At 41.6% G+C, this 21,943-nt stretch overlaps 2 protein-coding genes across 5 annotated transcripts in view; both read right to left on the reverse strand.

Annotated features, from left to right (window-relative positions):
- mical1 (microtubule associated monooxygenase, calponin and LIM domain containing 1) overlaps window positions 1-12,046 on the reverse strand; it is a 31,911-nt gene extending 19,865 nt beyond the window's left edge. For all 3 annotated transcript variants that reach the window (XM_017487513.3, XM_053686238.1, XM_053686239.1), the window contains exons 1-5: window positions 11,890-12,046; window positions 2,988-3,261; window positions 2,670-2,877; window positions 879-989; window positions 672-767 (exon numbers count right to left, since the gene is read on the reverse strand). In XM_017487513.3, coding sequence (XP_017343002.1) covers window positions 672-767; window positions 879-989; window positions 2,670-2,877; window positions 2,988-3,248 — 676 coding nt within the window. In that variant the 5' untranslated portion in view covers window positions 3,249-3,261; window positions 11,890-12,046. The remainder of the gene's footprint in view (window positions 1-671; window positions 768-878; window positions 990-2,669; window positions 2,878-2,987; window positions 3,262-11,889) is intronic.
- A 2,097-nt stretch (window positions 12,047-14,143) lies between these two features.
- Window positions 14,144-21,943, reverse strand: part of src (v-src avian sarcoma (Schmidt-Ruppin A-2) viral oncogene homolog) — a 52,431-nt gene continuing 44,631 nt past the window's right edge. For both annotated transcript variants that reach the window (XM_017487666.3, XM_053686257.1), the window contains exons 10-12: window positions 19,887-20,040; window positions 19,611-19,742; window positions 14,144-17,122 (exon numbers count right to left, since the gene is read on the reverse strand). In XM_017487666.3, the coding sequence (XP_017343155.1) occupies window positions 16,914-17,122; window positions 19,611-19,742; window positions 19,887-20,040 (495 nt within the window). In that variant the 3' untranslated portion in view covers window positions 14,144-16,913. The remainder of the gene's footprint in view (window positions 17,123-19,610; window positions 19,743-19,886; window positions 20,041-21,943) is intronic.

Raw genomic sequence — 21,943 nt, forward strand, 5'->3', positions numbered from 1 at the left:
ATCTAAGAATGCACGCTTAGATTTTTTTTTCTGACTACATGACTTGATTACGTGACTGTACATCAGTGGGGTGGAATATCATGGCGATAATTAAAAATTTTTTTTTTTTTAAATAGTTCTAACAATTACATTTATTTCACACAATATGAAAACCGTTATAGTGAGTATATGACTAGTCACATACACACTTTTAAATCTTTGTGCGTGTGTGCCCCCCCACTGTCTGTTTTATGTCTTAAAATGCATTTAAAAAAAAAAAAAAAAAAAAGGATTTCATTTATTCATTTCCAGTAAGCTCTTTATCCTGATCAAAGCTGCTGTGGATTCTGAGCCAACACAATCCAAATCCCAAAACATATTCACGCTGCATAACATAGAACATAATTATTGCATAGCATGCTTCATTGAAAGCTACTGAATATTGAAATGTCAACAAATTTGTATCACTTTCAGAACATGTCTGAACAGGTACATGTCTTTAATTAGGCCGATACATAATTAAACATGGCGTGCACTTATTCACAACCCTTCTCCTACTTCGAGATGCGAAACTTACTCGGCCAGCGAGAGGCAGTTATTACTTACACATCACTTATGAATGAGAAGCAGAACATTTGAATGTGGACTTTAAAAAGTAAATATCACGAAAATTCTTTCCGGACAAATCTTACCATCAGGTACAAATCTTCCTCCTCCGGCTGAGATGAAAACATCAAACTGATAGGAAGAAGCAGGGTGGGAATCGGGAAGCAACAAAGCCCTCCAGCCTGAAGAAGAACCGGAGTTGGTTTGTTTTCCAGCTTTGTTCGGGTCACATTTTTACCACAGCCGTGCAGTAGAAAGCCAAGTGAGGCTTTGCATAGCAACTAATCACATACCTGTTCCTGATGCTTGGGGTTCAACCAAACCATTATAGGTCACTCCGGTGTGAACCTCAACCCCCAAGATCAGAGCCAGCTTCAGCAGGATTAACTGCAGCTGCCGGATGCCTGCGTATGCAAAAAAACCACAATCACAGACATGCGAGTCAGAAAATACACTACCGGTCATTCTTCATTTTTATTTTTCCCCACCACATTTTAGAATAATAATAATAATAAAGTCAGCAAAACTCTGGAATAACACAAAACGGATCTATGGGAATTATGATGTGATTAAAAAAATAAATAAATAAATAAAAATTCCCAAATAATTTCATATTTTAGTATCGTCAGAGTAGACCCCCTTTTTTGCCTAGAATTTCCAGAAATGTATTCCGGCGTTTTCTTACCCGAGTTCGTGAGGAATCCCCCTGAGATGCTTTTTAAACAGTATTAATATTTTGCTCCAAGTCACCCATTAATTTTTATTTTTTTTTTAACGTAGATAAAATGTTACGTTCCTAATGAAAGAGATGAATAAGTCAGCACGATTATATTTTTGTCTACGACACCGATTTCAAACATTTTAAAATCACACACCTTCAGATCAAAAGCTTTTTAAGATCATGAGAAACGTTTCAGTCGAGTGTCTCTGGACTCTTGACGGTTAGTGTATATGGATACATGGTGCTGGTTTTGCCTTGTATCGCGTTCATCCAGTAACACTACGGCGGTGTGCAGATCATAAACTCATTAGCTATCCCACTAGGTAAAAGGATGCTCCACTCCTGTGTGCTCCCCACGTCCCATGGCCTGGTTGGCCAGAAACCTAACGTAATAACATCAGAACGTGACGGGCTAGTGAGTCAAGTAAGTGTGTTAATATGACAACAAATAAGTATATGCTCATCATCCTCTTCTAAGAAAGTTTCCAAGGTCATCATCCTTTTTTGGGTACGAGATTTGATGCTCTGTCCTTAAAATCTCATGTAAAAAAAAATTATTATTCTTCTAATATGGCCTCTAGCTTCTATTATTATTATTTTTTTGATTGCATGTTGTGCTAGCAGGAGAGTTATACTATACGATGGCTTTGGGTTTAAGTCAATTTTGCTTGGTTTTGTTCGTCCCTGCCATCTGTGCATGCTGTGTATTTGGCAGCGTGTGCTATATTTACAGCGTTATGGTGCCTCAAACCACCGTGATGTGTATTAAGGTTAGACATACATACCAAATATAATCTTTGTTTTGTGAAACTCACTAAGGAGCATGTGTTTTTTTTTTGTTTTTTTTTTGTTTTTTTTAATTTGTATATATTTATTGACTTTTTCTGGTTGAACCGGTTTGTTATACAAGAGATAGTTCCGGTACGCTAACGGGACCGGATGAGCAGCATTCCGAGAGTGCCGTACAGGGACGCCTGACTTTTCGTAAACTTTCAATTCTAGAAACAGTCCCGCCGAAAGCTTTACTACAGTAAAGTTAGTGACATCATCAGAGGACGCAGCGAATGATGCATCTGGTGAAGTCAATAAAAAAAAAAAAAAAAAAAAACTGGCTACTGATTTTTCCACGGTAATATATACGTGAATTATGAACGCATGAGTGATATTTTCTTGAGTTGATCTGTCCAACTTTTATATACGCTGGACTGTGGATAGAGTTTCTGATGTATATTCAACACATTAATATGGAGATGTCAGTGGTACAAAGCTACCATTTGAATATTAACAAGAATGACAAATAAAAGGTATTTGTGGTTTAAATGATAAATTTACAAGCGGATCCTTTTAAAACGACGACACTCACTAATGTGGTCGAGAGAACCAGAGCAGAATTTGCCGTAGAACTTCTTTGCACCGAGGTTGCGTAAATCTCGGATGGTGTACGGCCACAGATGCAGGACATTGTTCCTGGAGAAAGATGTTCTCTTTTCCAACAAGACCACCTGTGCACCTAGAAGAGCCAACTCGATGGCTGTCCTCAAGCCACACGGGCCTGCTCCCAGGACTAAACACTGCAACAGAAGAACCGGGGGCAGGGAGATACGACTTCGATACAAATACTATGAAATCTGGAGTACTCGATATTCAGCGTTATTTTTTGAGCAGTTAGATACGTTCATACCTTAGTCTTGGCGCAGGGTTTGCCCTGGTCGTAATCTGGGTGTGCCGCCCTCTTGTCAATCTTCTCCCAGAGTTCTTTCGCGTTCCAATAGTTCAGCTTCTCTTTCAGTTTACCGTAAAAGTGGCGGTAATCCTGGGCATCTAACTGTAGATGGCGACAGAGCTCACTGAAATTCTGCCGAACATCTTTGCACGTCCCAGCGAGCACGAACCGGTCAAACAGGGCGTGGCTTAAATTAACAGGGTTCTGCTGATCAGTCATGCTGTAAGATGACCTGGAAGACAACACCGCATAACAAGAGTTTACATTAGTAGGTGGTTACTGACTGGCATTTGCGTTTGAATTGTGGAACACACGGGTATTATCCTGATTAGAGCAGACAAAGGTCATTGTCATCCAAAGAATAGCACTAGATAACACAATGAATGACCCAATAAGCTCTTCTTAACAGGTGCACAAAAGTGACAAACACAATAGGAGTTCAAACACCGACATTGACCTTTGAACTTGCAAAACAGACTGCGTCGTGTGGTGCCTTATCTAACCCGGCAGCAGCTCCACTTTGTGCCTGTGCTGGATTGCCAAGCTTCTGGTCCTATAACGTGGCTAATCCCGGCAACACTGCAGAGTTTCCTCTGCCTGTACTTGTTATATTATTCTTTTGGTCATTATCTGTTACAGCTTGTGACCATAGGTCAGGCAGGTCCCCTGGATAGACAAATCAACAGAGAGCTTCATCCAAAAACTGAGCACCTGCTTTCCACAGATCAGTAGAGTGACTGCTATTGCTCATCCAATTGGTTTATTAGTCTCGCACTTTTTCCCTGACTTGTGAATAAGAGATCGAGGTAATTAAACTCCTCTGCCAGAGGCAAGGTCTCTCCCCTCTCCTGATAGAAGCATTTCACTCTTTTCTGGTAGAGAGAAAAATGGCCTCAGACTAGGAGGTGGGAATGTCGATCCCCTTTATGGATACCTTGTCATGGTGAAGGGGTGTACCGCAGAGCTAGGGCACTGGGAACTTAACGCTCCCAGCAGAGCCACCCTTGGTGAACAGATCTGAGGGCAGAGGTCAGACGAAAAGTGATCATAAAGACCCTCATGAAAGGTACAAAAAAAGTCAGGTATGTAGGTGGTCTTCACAGGTGACTGGAAACTCATGTAGCCCAGTCATGTGGACATGACGATCAAACTGGGGGAGCATGGTGGCTTAGTGGTCAGCACGTTTGCCTCACACCTCCGGGGTTGGGGGTTAGATTCCCACCTCTGCCCTCTGTCTATGGAGGTCGCCTGTTCTCCCTGTGCTCTCTATGGGTACTCCAGTTTCCTCCCTCAGTCCAAAGCTATGTGTTGTAGGCTGACTGGCATTTCCAAATTGTCCGTAGTGTATGAATGGCTGTGTGTATCTGTGCCCGGTGGTGGGTCGACACCCCGTCCAGGGTCAGATGGAAAAATTAGCAGAGCACAGGAACTGAATTAAACACCTAGTAACTTAACAAGGAACGTAATACCTAACGGAAAGGTCTTTTAGCTTAGATCTAAAAATCTAAAAAGTACCAATCAATCAAAAATGGTACAATTGTGCATATGACAGAACACGGCCAGAACAGGGCAAAACAAGAGCGTTAGCAGATTCTAGCCTTTGTCTTACTAGGGCAGCACTTTACAATGTGAAACACACACAAAGTAAGTAAATAAGGCTAAACAATCTAAAACTCTGAGTACTTTGCTGTGGAAACATTACTATTTTCTTCTATATGACTCACCACTGGATCTTGTTAGTAATGATCAGAGCTGTAAATACACCCAGCGTCATGTGCATCTCGACAAACATTTTTTTCCTATTTGAAACGAGTCGCCCAATGAGCGTGCAAAACTGCACGGTTAGTCACCTGCTTCACACTTCACCCCTTGCAGCAAGGTAAGTTATGACACGAACGGCGAAACCACTACTATTTTCTGTATGCGGCTGTACGGCCCTATAACTGAAAAGATTTACGACATGACGCGCGACTGCGAGTAAGGCATGACGGGAATCTGCATGCGCGCTACATGTCTCCGATCATGTCAGAAATGGGGAAAGGCCTCCGGTGCGAGATGTTTTCGGTTTCTGCTGACTGCCTTCTCATGGTTATTTGGGAAACTATAAACCAGCGTGGCCTCGCAGGGCTCACTTCTGTTTGTTATGATTATTTCCACAAAATGAACATAATTAAACAGTAAGGGGGCACAAGATAAAAGAGTGTAGGGTTTTTAAGAGTAGTCGGAGGGGGTAACCCGTTTTCCCAAGCAACACCACTTCCTGTGCATTTACTGCTGTGTATGGGAACAGCAAAGAACAGCTTAGACAAGCTGAATGACATCAAAGCCACAATAAATAAATAAATAAATAAATAAATAAATAAATAAATAAATAGGTAGGTAGGTAGGTAGGTAAACTCATGGTATATTCAACTAAAATACCGGAAGGCGCAGCTACATAAAATTTCTTGCATACAGAAGTCTGATCAACTGATTAGTTTGTGGCGATAAATGAGACATCAATTCAGAGGGGGTTTTCTTTCACACTGGCAGCTCACTGTACCACTTTTGTCTGGCACCACAAACCCTCAACAGATGAAACATCTGCTTTGAACTTGAAGTAGAGAGAATAAACATGCACACACACACACACACTACATGGTCTAAAGCATTTGGACACCTGCCAACGCCATACAGTATGTGCTTGCTGAGCACCCTACTCCAAACGCAGGGCATTAATATGGAGTTGCATACGGTAGGTTTTCCATGGGCTTTTCCAAATCAGGTCTTTACGGACCTCGCTTTGTGCTCAGGGACGTCGTCATGGTGGAAAAACGATAGTCAAAGACAAAGACGGTCTAGACAATCATATGTTGGAGATGTTTTGCTTGGGAAAGGCCCACACATGGGAGTCATAGTCAGGTGTCTGCATATTTTTGGCCATAGAGTGTACTTCTGTCCAATTGTCCTTAAACACTCTGTTATCATCATCATCATCAGGTAGGTTTGATAAGGTGGTTAAGACATTGGCCTACTGATGGGAAGTTGGCGAGTTCAAACTCCAGTGGGCTTTTTTTTCTTTGAGAACTTTGCTCGATCCACTGAAATACACGACCGGGTCTGCGTCTGGGCCATCATCCATCTACGGACAACCTCTGGCCTTGACAGGGAACGCTGTTGTATAGCGCACTGTAAAACAGTGGAACGGTTTAGATCCTTAACTTGCGACTGACATTTCTGGTGGATGTCCTGACACATCTCCGATTTGTATCTTGATGCAGGGACGAAAAGCAAGTAAACAAATACTGGACAGTTTGCAGTGGTGGATTTCTTTGTGTGTGTGTGTGTGTGTGTGTGTGTGTGTGTTATAGATGTTATAGAGGATGTTGCAAAATAGTATAAAACACCAAGTTGTAAAACGGTGTGGTAATAAGGAGTTTCTGTTTTCTACAGTAAGAGTATCACGCCATTGTATGCTGGCTGTTAAATAAATAAATAAATAAATAAATAAATAAACCCATGCTCACATAGTTTGTACGAACACGTCAGAGACAGCTTCATGCTTAAACCCAGCAAGCTCAAGCGCCTGGGGTTAGTTGCGCATCTGGTCGGGCCGTTCAGGATAAATATTTTATCTGCAGCACCCTGGATTTTTTTTTTGTTGCTTCTGTTGTTTTTTTTTTGTAGTTTTTTTTTGATCAGATAATGGATTGTACAGAACAAACAAGGAAATCAGGAAGTATAAATATATGCAAGGAACCCATGACATGGAGATAAAAAACCATAAATAATGATGATACATTACCCTCTGCTTGTGCTAGTGCTACATAACCACTGCTTCCTAAAAACTAATATGACTAATTACTGCAATCCAATTTTGACTTGGGGGAGGGGGTTGGGTCAAGATCAAGAGTGGATTAATAGAGGCTTGAAGCGGAGTTCGGATCAGCACAAAGTAAAGCAGGTCTCATTCAAATTTGTTACAGCACGTTGTGGTGACCTGGGGAAACCCTTCACGTGGAAAAAAAAAAAACGGTGACGTTTTCTGAAAACTGCAGGCTTCCCGGAGCTGCAACAGGCTTCTCTTTCGCACGTACATCAAGCGTATGTGAACGTGGAGCGTTTTAAATTCGGCTCACACCCACGAAGTGAAACTGCATTCAAAGCTTCCCTTCAGACTGCATCACGGGCGCATCGGGGATATTCTGACCACTGGTACGCGAGTACAAACTCGACTCACCTGGCTCACGTCCAGTTCACTAGGGCATGTACTTACCGAAGATTTGATCAAAGAGTGCCGCTCAGAGTGTTAGGAAAGCTCACTTAACTAACAAGCCAAGACATCTTTAGGGAAGCCGACTGTTCTTCCCGGTGATTTTGATGAGGCTTGCCTAAGGTTTCTTATCCAATATAAACATGATAGCCTAGCCAGATTAAAAAACAACACCATGATAAAAACATTTCCACATCATGTACGTGAAATATATGTATGGCCTCTTTAAGTATAGGTGTCAATATCTGCTATAGGCCGCTTTAAACCTTCAACCTAATACGGACTTGTGTTGTTGTAGCGCCAGGAGTGCAATTTTTCCTTTCACCCGACAGCGACTGCGCATTTACACACATTTAGCTAAAATGCAAGAGCTAATTAAAAATTTTTTAAAAAATCAAAACGTCTGGACACCCCTGCTGTAGTCCATCCAGGACAAGGTTCGACAGGATGTGTGTTTTGAGATGCTTTTCTGCTCAGTATGGATGTAAAGCGTTACCGTACCCTCACCGTCGGGCCGTTCTCCTCTGACCATTCTCGCCAACAATGGTATGGTAATGGTAATCGTTTTAAACTCTAGAGACTGTCGTGAGTGAAAACGCCAGGAGATCGGCAGTTTCTGAATTACTGGCACCAACAACCATGCTATGGTATGAGGTTTGATGTGAATGTGAAACCAGGGTTCATATTAAAGTAGCTGGTAAGAGTATGAACTGCTCAGGTCAAGAGCTTCAGTTAATGTTAATTCAAACATCAGAATGGGGAGAAAAAGCACGCAAGCCAGAATACCTCCCTAACAGAGGGTTTTGTTTTGTTTTGTTTTTTTAAGATCGATCGTACTCTAAGTAGTGAATCAGTATCAGGATGTATTTATGTGTAGAGGCTTCAAAACACTTCTGTAAATCGCTCTGGATTAGACCATCTGCCAAACGCCATTAAATGTAAATATGAGCAAGCAAGCACGAAAGAAAAAACGAATGGAAAGAAAGAAAGAAAGAAAGAAGCTCTGGCAAAAAAAAAAAAAAAATACAATTGAACTATAGTAATTTGTTCTGCAAAACATAACCAGGTGTTTTTTACGCCACCTTCAGAAGCTTTACAACCCAGCATGTATACTGAGCTAAGATTTACACAATGGTGCAGTAAATCCTGTCCGAGGGGCGTGATAATATACGTGCAGGAAGAAGTCTGACACAGTTAATAGTGAAGCGCTAATCGGACTTTCACCACCGTCAATAAAGTCCCGATATCAGAGTTCTCGGCACTGCCCAAGCCTGATGTGGACTTGGCTGTTATAGCCCATCTGCATCAAAACGTTTGACATGTTAGAGACTTTTCTGCTCACCACAGTTTATTTTTAACGTTACTGTAGCTTTCCTGTCAGCCTGACCCAGCTGAGATGTTCTTCTCTGACCTCAGCCATTAACCAGGCCACATACTGGTGGTTTTTTTTTTTTTTTTCTTTTCGCACCGTTCTTGGTAAACCCTAGCGCCTGTCGTGTGTGAAAATCCCACACGGTGGGCAGTTTTTGAAATGCTAGCATCGATATCTGGCATCGACAACCACGCCACGGCCAATCAAAGAACACACCTTTCCCTCCATTCTGACGTTTTGACGTCCACGTTAACTGAAAATCTTGACTTTATGTGCGTGATTGTAAGCACACGATTGGGTGATGGGATAATCGCATGAATGGGCAGGGGTACAGGTGTTCCTATTACAGCCGGTCAGTGAGTGTATTTCCTTTTAACAAACTAGGTAAGAACTTACTATTCCCGTACGTTTAAGATCAACCTGTTCAAAAACATTCAATAGTGGCAGATACACCTAAATATATCCAGTCACTAGTCCTGCTCTTAACATCTAGCCATCCATTTCATAACCACCTCTTGCTTCTCGTGTGCAACTGTGCACCCTGGGGCATCGTTTACAGCTCATTTCAGACCAATGATTCATCAGAGCAGGGAGTGTGTTGTTTGCCCGTTGCTTTGTCTTCGAATTAGTTCCACTGCATACTGTTTATCTAGGTTTTATAAAAGAGTAGGGTAGCCACCTTGAGCAAAGTGTCTGCATGCAATAAAAACCTCGATTTAGCATTTAGGCCACAATACTGTGGATTATTCCTAATACTGAAACACAGGTAGGTGTGCTCAGGGCGAGATTCTGAAACTAATCCGTGAAGACCAGACAACACTTACTGAGACACACGGGCGTTAGAGGGGTCACGTTCTCTGAGATTCCGAGAACTACCGAGCCAAGCCCCGCCTGGTGCAGCAGCTTTGATTATGAAATTATTTGCCACGTGCGGTAATGACATGCAAAGCTTTGTCGCCATCGGTCATGAATTATGCCTCGTCGCCAGGGGTTCACAACCTTGCAACTCATGCAAAGGTGTTGTCATGTGCTTGTGGTCAAATTGCACATCTCACGAGTCATCATGAAGCGTCTTCTTTCTGCATTCAGACACTTATAACGACTACACAGATAATAAACAGATATATTTAAACTGCGTACCATCCATAGGTCCTACCCATAAGCCTTCCGACAGTCCAAGCATACACTATATGGACAAAAGGATGTGGAGACCCGACCACGACACCCATACGTGCTTGAAAATATCATTCCGAAGGCGTGGCATTGATATGGAGTTGCGCCATTCTTTTGCTGTTATAAACAGTCTCCGGTCTTCTGGGAAGGCTTCGCGTTAGATGTTGGAGCGTGGACGTGTGGGGATTTGGCCATTCAACCACAAGGGCGTCAGTGAGCTTGGGCACTGATGTGGGGCAAGGAGACCTGGGGTGCAGACTGCATACATATCGCTTTGGCTGAAAATTTTACTAGGGGTAACGATCATATCAGCATGAACAGATCCTATGCGAGGGACACCCCAGCTGGGCTTCTCAAGCTGATACAGCTCTTCTCTCCTAACATGAAAGGTCTTTCCAGTTATTCCCCTTTATCTAAGGGGTCTAAGGGGTTCGATTCCCGTCGCAGCACTGTGAGTTTGCGTGTTCTCCCCGTGCTGCGGGGGTTTCCTCCGGGTACTCCGGTTTCCTCCCCCAGTCCAAAGACATGCATGGTAGACTGATTGGCGTGTCCAAAGTGTCCGTAGTGTATGAATGTGTGTGTGATCGTGCCCTGCGATGGATTGGCACCCTGTCCAGGGTGTACCCTGCCTTGTGCCCCATGCTCCCCGCGGTCTAGAAGATGGATGGATGGATACATACAGACTATACTGTTCTTCTCAATCTGTATATTCATCTACAGTCTCGGTCATTTGGTTCAATTGCCAGTGTGGCTACACAGACTGCATAAAAAGTTGTTTTTTCTTCTTCTTTCATTGCTGGAAACATAAACTGGAAGTTAAATATGGCCTATCCAGAAGACTGGTAGTTGTGCTCGGTAACAAACTGCTTAGTAACCGTCATTGTTACATGGTTTCCTATAAACATGCGCACTTAAGAACATGCGAGATTCACGTTTGGTTGGCGATGGAGTCAGTCCGGGCTTCAGAAACCAAATATGGTGAAAACTCTTTAGAAACACCTCGACACAAAGCTTGCAGCAACACCTCCCGAGCAGATATGCAGACGCTCCGCAACCCGTCCTCTCACAAGTTCCTCACTTCTTTCTTCTTTTTTTTTGCAGACCACAGCAGCGAGAAAACTGTGAATTTAACTTCACATCATGCTCGCCGATGCCTCTGCAGGACCGTGGTTAACAGTTTCTCCCACAGGGACACTGTGCGACGCGACTCGACTCGACTCGAACAACCTGCACAAACACTTCAGATGCCGGAGCTCGAGCAGGTGCTGCGGGTTCAAATGGAAAGTAGAACTAACCATTTCCTCATTGCATCTGACGAGTGTAGGAATGCGTGTCCGATATCTACGGACGCCTTCACAAACACAGGTTTGACCTTGCGAGGACATTAATCTTCTCCCAACAAGGAAAACTGATTTTTTTTCCCCCTACAAAAATTACAGCTTTTATTTAAAACAAGAGCAACAAAAAAAGGTTTCCTTTCGGTTACTGAGATGAGGTTTGGGTTTTATTCAGACCCCTGTCAAGCATTAAGTAACTGCTCATGTCTATAGAACGTTCTCACAAAGATAGGAAGACAAAGAGTAAGTGTGTGTGCGTTGTTGTTTTTTTTTTTTTTTTTTTTTTTTTTTTGGGGGGGGGGGGGGGGGGGGGGTTTAATATATTTTATCTTAGACAGTCTAGCATCCGGGAGTGAATAAAAATCAATAACAGGAAAAAACATGAGGCCCAGAGTGGGTGGAAAACCACCCAAAACTGAACACAGAGCTCTCTGTGTGTGTGTGTGTGTGTGTGTGTGTGCGCGCGCGCGCGCGTGCAGGAAACATCTACACAGCACCATAACACAGTACACTCGACGTATTTATTCACCAAACTAATACATTACATACTGCAAGCTTAGACATTTTCAGACGAGGTCAATGTGGGTTTCTTTCTCGAATATTCCCTCAAAAATACACAACAACACTAATAATAACGCTGTAAATGAAGCGACCTGGTGGCGTCTCCACAGCATCTCTGACTGGAAGTTCTGGTTAAAGTTCTGGTTAAAGTTCTGGTACTCTTACCTCAGGTCAGCGGTGGCCGCTTTTACACCCTCATACACTCCAAAACAGCACGAACAGTCGCGGCGGTGTCTCAGTAGCTGACCAACACTCGGAGTTCTCCAGGTTGACTTGCACTTCTCACAGACTCTGTCAATAAATGAAAAAGAATTGCCCAACTCTTCCGGTTTGAGAGTTTGAAAGGCGGCACCAACTGTAGCTCGCGCGCACGTAACTGCAGGCTAGAGTTCATTTACAGCAAACAATAAAAACAACAACAACAACAACAACAACAATAAGTCATCTTCTAATTTCCCCCTAATAACCTTTAATTACATTTCTAATTACTGCACATCATCTGTGATAGACATCATTTGTTTTCAAAGAATGATAATTCACTCCTCTTACTTTCTTCCCAGCAGCCTGTACCAGGGTAATATATATATATATATATATATATATATATATAGAGAGAGAGAGAGAGAGAGAGAGAGAGAGAGAGAGAGAGAGAGAGAGATTTATAGATAGATAGATAGATAGATAAAGATTTATATATAGCACATAAGGCTAATTACAGCACTTAAGGGCAAATTTGCATTATGGGAAATGCATTTATTATGGGATGACTTGATTAAATAGTTGACTTATTAATAAATTGGTTCTATACGGAATCAAAATAAAGAACTATCGGTTTTAACGGTCTGGCGTCCTCTAGTGGCAAACGTACGCTATTGCGCAACACTATCTATCCACAGCTGAGGTCATACGTTTACATGTAACACCTTGCAGACTGTTCCATCCATCCATACCGCTTACTCCTTTTTCAGGGTCACGGGGAAACCTGGAGCCTATCCCAGGGAGCATGGGGCACAAGGCGGGGTACACCCTGGACAGGGTGCCAGTCCATCACAGGGCACAATCACACAGACATTCATACACTCCAGACACTTTGGACATCCCAATCAGCCTACTTGTCTTTGTATGTCTTTGGACTGGGGGAGGAAACCCCCACAGCACGGGGAGAACATGCAAACTCCACACACACAGGGCCACGGTGGGAATCGAACCCCCGACCCTGGAGGTGTGAGGCAAACGTGCTAACTAAGTCACTGTGCGCCTACAGTTTTTTTATTTAGCACTACTCTGAATCAGCGATTTCACATAACAGATGTTTACATATAGTCCACAAGACACAATAATAATTGAATTTACACAAACGAGCCAGTTCAAAAGTTTACACACGCTTGATTATTAATCCTGTGTGTCGTTACCTGGATGATAAAACGACTGTTTTTATGTTTCATGATAGCTGTTCATGAGTCATTTGTTTGTCCTGAGCTGGGAATTCACCCTGAATAGAATGCCAGTCCAAGTGCAGGGCACACACACACACACACACACACACACACACACTTACTCATTCAGTTGCCATGGGGAAAATGAGAGTACGGAGGAATTAACCCAGAGGAAACCCACATGGACATGGAGAGAACCCATGAAACCTACAGACAATAAACCAAGCTCGGGATCAGGACCACTGACCCCGGAACAGTGCAGTGGCAATGCTATCTGCTGCGCCACGGCCCTGCCGTTCATTCCTTCCTTCGTTCACCTGCAAGTAGGATTGCTTACAGTAACTTGACCATAGGTGTGAATGTGTTTGTGCACTGCCCTGCAACGGTGTAGCACCCCATCCCACAGTGAATTCCCCTGCCTTGCACCTAGTGCTCCTGGGACAGGCTCTATTTCCACAGCAACCCTGATCCAGATAAATCATTTACTCAAGATGAAGGAGTGAACTGGCATTAGCATTTTTAATTCGACTTTAGTTATATCGCTTTTGTTTTCTTTGTGATGGCAGAATGCACTGAACAAACTAACTAAGGCAGGGGTTCTCAAACTTTTCCAGGGCGAGGCCCCTCAAATGGCATGAACATTTGACCGAGGCCCCCCTTTTGCAAGATGTCTTTAAAACACATTAAAAATACAAACTTCTGAATACATCCCCCCCTTTTTTTTATTATTATTAATAATTACATCTTACATTACATTAGGAATTGATTGCGTGTGTGTGTGTGTGTGTGTGTGTGTGTGTGTGTGTGGTTGTCAGAGCGAGAAAATCATGTATTTATTTATTTTTCACACCAAATTATTGACGCCCCCTGGTGGCCCCCACTTTGAAAACCACTAAACTAAGGTATATTTTGCATGTTGTGCTTTTTTTTTTTTTTTTTTTAAAACACATACAAAAAGGTATATACAAATATTCTTCAAAATCCAAACTTTAAAAATGTACTTTATTGCACTTAGAAAAGATAATGTATCAACAGTTGAAGAATACATCTCCCATTGCAAAGTCTTTATATGGAACAGGTCGTGGCGTAACAGAGCTGTACAATAGAAAATGCTGTTTAAAAAATAAAAAAAAAAAGGTGGAAAAAAAAGGCAGGAGGAAAAACTGCATAGGCCGATTACATCATTGCCATATGAGCAGACAACAGCATCTTGAAAAGCCTGTTTACTTTAAAATGTAGGAATAGTAGACAAAAATAGAACAAATTTGAAAATGTAAGGCTGTGATGATGATTATCAGCTAGTCAAATAACTAACCATCACCCAACCATGCATATTACCACATTAACCCAGATCAAATCTCAGTGCCGGATCTCTTCCTTAAAAAAAGGAATTTAGTGAAGTGAGTGAAGCGAGTGGTTGCGCAGACACCTGATCTCTTAAGCAAATTGCCGACGTTTGACCAGTTTCTCGAAAAACCACTCCTTCGCGCGGGATTTCAGAGTGGTCGAGGCAATCGTAAGAGACCATTAAAAACGGATAATCTGAACGCCGTGAAATATTTACACTAGAAAGTATTTACAACAAACTGTCCAGTGTCATGAGAGCACTCAAAAGTGAGAAACGCGAACAGAAAACAGTGCACGAGCGACTACCTACTCCCCGACGAGTACTATTCACAGATCCAAATCACCACCCTTATGCATAAATACGCCCGACGATCCGACAAACCTTTTTAAACTCACAACAAAACAGAACACCTCAGAGGCAAATTAAGGAAGAAGGCTGGACATAACACACTGCCTTATGTTTGTATATAATCAGAAGTCCAGTGATGTATAGAATGACGTGTGTCGGCTATGTATACATTTCAAGTCAAACGCTATCCTACTGTCGGCCTTCGGAAAGCATACGCGGTGTTAATTAGCAAAACATCGTGGCGCTAAACATGAGACGAGATTAAAAGTCTTTCCTGCTTTTTAAGACCGTGGTACCGGCTCTGGACAATACTAGCCTCAAAACACTCGACACTTTACATACCGTAGGCCAAAAGCCACGTCATTTGGTGATTTGAGGAGGTTGATGTTCCTAACTTACAGTTCAGACTAAACTACAAATTACAATCTGATAACAATTGATATCATCAATAAAAATACCATTTACACACATATATAATATATATATATAAAACAGAAGGAAAAAAAAAAAAGCAGAAAACTACACAGGTGTAAAAGACCATCAGTAGATATGAGTCCTATCAGAAAACACTGGATAATATCAGAAGAGTCAAACGTAATATTAGCTATAGGAAAGAAATCAGGAAAAATAATAATAAAATATTCAGAAAGCTGTATTAAAGGCAGCTGCTTTGTTTCATTTTGGTGTTTGGTCTAGAACACGTCATTGGACTTCTCACTACGACTGCATTCCATCTGCCATACGATCTGGTCAGTGTGATTCAAAACTGATTGCTGCTCGACAGTCTTTGTCCTTATTCGACCGATCCCAGGTCAGGAAGTAGGGGACAGCAGATAGGGCGTCATCTTTTCGGCAACATTGAAAGGAGTTCAATCAGATGTGCATTGGAAGACTGGTGACGGTTTAAGATGCCTCCTAACTGATAAGAAAACTATCAAATAAAATTCGGTCTTAAAGGGTCCTTCTCCAGTCGCCTGATGGGTTTTTATATCTTATAAGAAAAATAAAAGGATGTTGATAGGGTGTGAATGGAGTGAACAGGATGGAGGACTCGGTGGAGTTGCTGGAGCATGAGATGGGGGGTCAGTGAGAGGAAGAGTGACATATCTGGAGTATATGCAGAGAGTTTAACAAAGGCGTGGTTGAAATAGGAGCTGATGAGTGATCTTCACTGACCTACCAAAACAGTAGAGCAAATGAGAAGTAACCATAACGACTTCTCTGTTAGTCTTTTATAGGAGGTGAAGATGATGATGTTATTTTGTGGTAACCATTCTAAGAGCTGTGCAATGAACTGTAACAATGCTTTTGTTCTCTTTAAGGAGAAAGGTAAAGCACGGCCTCTCATTCTTCTCAAGCCACCTTCCGCCTCAGAGTCGGTTACCACAACTCGGAAATATAGCAAATGCATGCTATTGTTAAAAACAAATCAACGTGTGACGACGTCTTTAAATTGTTGCGTAGCTATTTAAAACCGCGGAACGCATAATATACAACAATGAACATGTGTGAAATATTTTGGAGTTTAAAAAAAAAAAAAAAAAAAAAAAAAAAAAAAAAAAAAAAAAAAAAGAAGTGGTTGCCTTTTCCTTTAATTCATTTAACTGTAACCTCACGCTTATGTCAGCTTTAACAGCTGATTTGGCCCCGCCTCCAGAATCCTTCAGCTTCGGCGGACTTTAAAAACGCGATTATGTTTACGTGATGTCAAGACGTGATTTGAAATGTTCAGTACTTATGTGCGGTCAATTTTCGTTCATTACGTAAACTGGTGAAAGCAGCCGTTCTCTCGTTTCGCCGTGCGAGTGAGTGGTCGCGTAGCACCTGGTGTCTTCTTAAAGAAAGCGGTTTAACAAGGCCCCTGATTCTCTCTGGCTGAGCTCATCCATCGTCCAGCCTGCTATTGATTACCTAGCCGCAGCACTCGGTTGGAATTCGGCGTGCACGTAAACGGTCACGTTAAACACTCATGCTGTCTTTAAGGAGCGCGGTACAGAAAGCCTCCATCCTCCATCCTCTCTCCTGCTCCCAGATGAAACGGCGCTACTGGATTTTCTTTACAGGTTTTCTCCCGGCTGGTACTGCGGCTCTGTGGAGGTAAAATAGTCCTCCAGGAAACTCTGCAGGTATTCAAAAGTGGGCCGCTCCTCAGGTTCTTTCCTCCAACACGTAAGCATGAGCTCGTGAAGTGATTCGGGGCACTCTGCTGGGCACGGCATCCTGTAGCCACGCTCCACCTGATCCAGCACCTCGCGGTTCACCATGCCTGCGCAGGACATAGAGGAAACACATTCAGAAACTAAATATCAATCACTGAAAATGATTATTTGACTTGAACCCTTTGTTCAGTTCAGGTAAAAAAAATAAATAAATAAATATAATATATATATATATATATATATATATATATATATATATATATATATATATATATATATATATATATATATATATATACGGTGCATCCGGAAAGTATTCACAGCGCTTCACTTTTCCCACATTTTGTTATGTTACAGCCTTATTCCAAAATGGATTAAATTCATTATTTTCCTCAAAATTCTACAAACAATACCCCATAATGACAACGTGAAAGAAGTTTGTTTGAAATCTCTGCAAATTTCTTAAAAAAAAAAAAAAAAAAAAAGCAAATGTACATAAATATTCACATTTTTTATGTATATATTTCATATATATATATATATATATATATATATATATATATATATATATATATATATATATATATATATATAGATAGATAGATAGATAGATAGATATTTTTTTAAATCACATTTTGTATTCATTTTCTCTGAAGTTAGAGCATTGAAACTGAAAAGGGAGAAATGTTCATTTAAAGATTCTATCGTGACTGCGGTGCAGGAGCGTCACAGACATTCTGACCGCCAGTGTTTTATTACAGGCTGAATTGATGAGGCCCATGTCCGTCTCACTGTGGCTGTCTATCTAATCTCTCCAACAACTGTTCGAACACTGTTTGACACAACTTTAGGCAGGCTGACTGCTTTAGCACTTATTTGTTAAAACACGAGCTTTGAAGGAAGATAGCATGGGTAAGATTTAAAAAAAGAAAAAAAAAAAACGGCAGCTAGTTTTGGTGAAATATATTTATGGTTTCCGCCTGTTTTGGCGGTGCCCGTGAATTTATTTGTGACGTCACAATCCACAATAATGGTTAATGGCTTGTATGAAAGTAGACACTCAGGGATTTTAGAATCTGCGGTTTTTCCTATGTTTTTCTTGCTTTTTTTTTTTGTTTTTTTTTAATATAGCCTTCTAGGTTTAAGGCCCTGTTTGCACTAGCGTGTTTTCATTTTAACACTGGCGGCTTAAAATGAAAACGATCCTCGTCCACACTGGCGTTTCCGAAACGATCTCCGTCCACACTACACAACCAAATACTCATGTCACATGACCACTGGGCACACTGGGCATGCGTGGTTGCTAGTCACCGGCAGGCACAAGAAACCGGCGTTCCGTGTAGGGCTTACGCCGCTCGAAATGAGATTTGTTGCCGATCGCTCTAATCGTAGCTCGCCTCTTGCGCATGTAAGCAGCTGCAGTGTTATAAAATACAGAATTGAACTGCACAATGGCTGCTAGGAATGACAACAAAGCCAGCAAAGCTCGCGGTTCAGTCTCCGTGTTGTTGTGTTTACCATCAAGGTAGCGTAATGATCATACGGTAGGGGCTTGACGAATCAGGGAAGGATATGCGTTGATCCAGAGGACCCGATCAGGGGGCGAATGTGGGCGAAGCCACGCCTTTGTTTTCAAAAGTTTTGGTCCGTTTACACTGAAACGTGAGGCCGGAGTTTCCAAACTAAAACCGGGTCTTCTGTGTTTCCAAAAGTCTCCGTGTTTTAAAAATGGCGGAGGAGTGTAGAAGACGGACGTAACCATGGCAAAAGTCACGCGTTTTAAAACAAAAACGCACTAGTGTAAACATGGCCTAAATGTTGTGGCAGCCGTGCACGGTATTTTACCATGGTAAAAGCTTTAGTTGTGCGGTCTGTCTGATCTCTGTACCAGTGCTATTGTGGAGACGTGTGAATTGTTTGCCCAGCAGGGGGCTCACACCCCTCCTCTTTCCCATGATACTCTACACACAGAAACCCAACAGTGTCCTGAATAATCTTATAACAGACTTGCTGCGCTAAAATAATTCACCTGTTCATACTGATTGAACATGTCTGATTTCTATTCAGCTGGCGGAATGGAACGCCAGTATACTGCGAGAAAGTGTCAGACCCTGACCTTTCATCTTTTCTTTTGTCTCTTTGACAGAATTCAGCCACAATAACATTCAGTGAGTTTTTTCCAGACCACCACACACATATATAGAGTTCATGTTCTGGTCATTTTGATCTGAACAAAAGACATGAAACATGTAAAGGTGTTTCTGGTGTAAATAAAGAACAGTGATTTTAGCTACCGTTAAACGATCTTTTTTTTGTTTGTTTTTTTTTATTTTGTACTCAGACATCTGGAGAATTCACAGATAAGGAGTTTTGTGTGTCCGTCTTATTCTGTGACAACTTGTTTACACAGTTAAAAGAGTCATTAATAAAAGCCCATCGATAACTTCCTAAAATGGGAATTTATGGACTTAATGTGAGACTTACAAAAAAAAAAAAAGAAAAGAAAATTCAAATCAAATTTGCTTTCACAAGTAATTCTTATGATCACTGCGTTCATTAATCATGTAATATTATAGTGTTCATTCAAATGTGTACCTGGATATGGCACCCTGCCTTTAGTGGCCAGCTCAGTAAGTAAAACCCCAAACGACCAGACATCAGATTTGATGGTGAAGCGACCGTACAGAGCAGCTTCGGGTGCAGTCCACTTTATAGGAAACTTGGCACCTGTGTATACAGATCAGGAAGTGTATTATGGATAGAAAGTGAGCTGGTGTAAGATAAAGGGAGAGAAATGAGAGAGCAAGCAAACATGCAAACTGAGAGAGAGAGAGTGAGAGTGGCACAGAGTGCTCTAGCTGGCTCACTCACCCTGCCTTGCAGTGTATTCGTTGTCCTCTATGAGGCGAGCGAGGCCAAAATCAGCCACCTTACACACCAGGTTCTCTCCCACCAGGATGTTGGCGGCCCTGAGGTCCCGGTGGACGTAGTTCATTCTCTCCACATACGCCATGCCAGAGGTGATCTGAGGACGGCACAACAGGCAGCCAGGCTGAACACACTGCATAGTGTAGTGTCTCAAACAGAGTCTGTCGTGCACACTGAAGAAATAATCATGGCAGATACTGAACTTTTCCACACTCTAAACAAAACCAAAAAAATACCTGGTTATTTCATGTACATTACCCAGATGCTGGGTTGAGGAGGTTGCGTCATTTTCTTGGGTGATTTCAGATGTTAACCCAGTAATAAATAAACAAATAAACAAATAAATAAATAACAGTGGCCTATATAACAGCACACCCCTTAATGTTTCATTCCTCATAATGACTAGACTGCTATTAGTACCCAGTGTTTTGTTTATTTCTTCCCCAGCATTTGGGTCAGGTTTTGCTGAAACGCCACTGGATGAAACGCAAAGCCAATGACAATTCTCACCTGACAAACAAGGGAATATATGGATAGGTAAGAATAAGTATAAATGAAAATAAGGAGGTAGATAGGCACCATCGGGTAGTGAACACTCCATGCTGGAATTCCCGGTGGGACACGGGCTGGTGGCGCAATTAAAGTAATGATAGTGTTAGAACTTCTTAGCTGTGCTCTGAGCCACATACTCACTCACACACACACACACACACACACACACACACACACACACACAGGTAGCCTATCAATCATTTCCCGGTTTCCCCATACAGGAAACAATGAGAGTGGACCTCTGAGATGCCTAATTGGTCATTCCAGACTGGTCACATGCCAAATGTAAAGTTTTACAGCTAGACCCGAGAGCCTTCTTAGCCTCTTAATCGATACAGACAGGAGAAAAAGAAATGCGGGAGCGGAAAAGACCATATTAAAGAAGAGAAATGTGTTCGAGGAAGAACGTCAGTAAACACACCAAACTTGTAAATAAAGTAAAGGCAAACTTGTACGCAAGTAAACGCACCAAGTCTGGACTTGTTTGAGACATCAACAAGCCCAAGTGATCGCAATGGAGCTGCTGAGACAGGTACTGTATCTACTGCACAATACACGCTACTCTAGCAATGACTGTTGCGCAATCATCCCAGTGCAAATAATACACACCGCAGGTCAAAAGTCTGGAGGCGCGCGACTGAAACGTTTCTCATGGTCTTAAAAACCTTTTGATCTGAAGGTGTGTGAGATTAAATGTTTGAAATCAGTGTTGTAGACAAAAATATAACCGTCCCAACATATTCATTCCTTTCATTAGAAAACTAATATTTTATTGACGAAAAAAATTATTATTATTATTTTTTTTAATCTAAAAATATTCCGGAAATCAGCCAATAAGAGTCCGGTGTCGGTGTGAACTCCTTTAATACTGTTTAAAAAACATCTCGGGGAAATCCCTCAAGAAATCGGGTGAGAAAATACCAAGAATGCATTTCTGGAAATTCGAGATAAAAAGGGCGTCGACTTTGAAGATGATAAAATATAAAATTGATTTATTTTGGATTTTTTTTATTTATTACAACATAATTCTCATAGTTCCATTTGTGTTCTTCCAGAGTTTTGATGACTATTATTAATCAAAAATGTGGCGGGAAATAAATAAATAAATAAATAAATAAATAAAGATCGGTTGTGTAAATACAAATTAACTACTGAGGAAAAAGTCAAATAAGAATGTACTCTCCTGCTTTAAATCATGAGAAGCTTACAGCTTGACGAGCTACCATTTCTAGGTGGCCCATCTTTCCTTCTTTTTCAAGCTACTTTCAGTTTAGCGTTTAGTAATTTTAGCATCAAGAATTCTCAAAGCCTTGCTGGAAATGTTTGCGAATGACTGATTTGCGAGTGTCAAAACTGCTATAGGACAGCCTTATCCCAAAGACATGGAGATGTTCAGAAATCCTGCACATCACGTTGATGTACAGTAAGCGTTCCATTTTAACTCGATA

Source organism: Ictalurus punctatus, chromosome 15, assembly GCF_001660625.3.
Source record: "Ictalurus punctatus breed USDA103 chromosome 15, Coco_2.0, whole genome shotgun sequence".
NCBI lineage: Eukaryota > Metazoa > Chordata > Actinopteri > Siluriformes > Ictaluridae > Ictalurus > Ictalurus punctatus.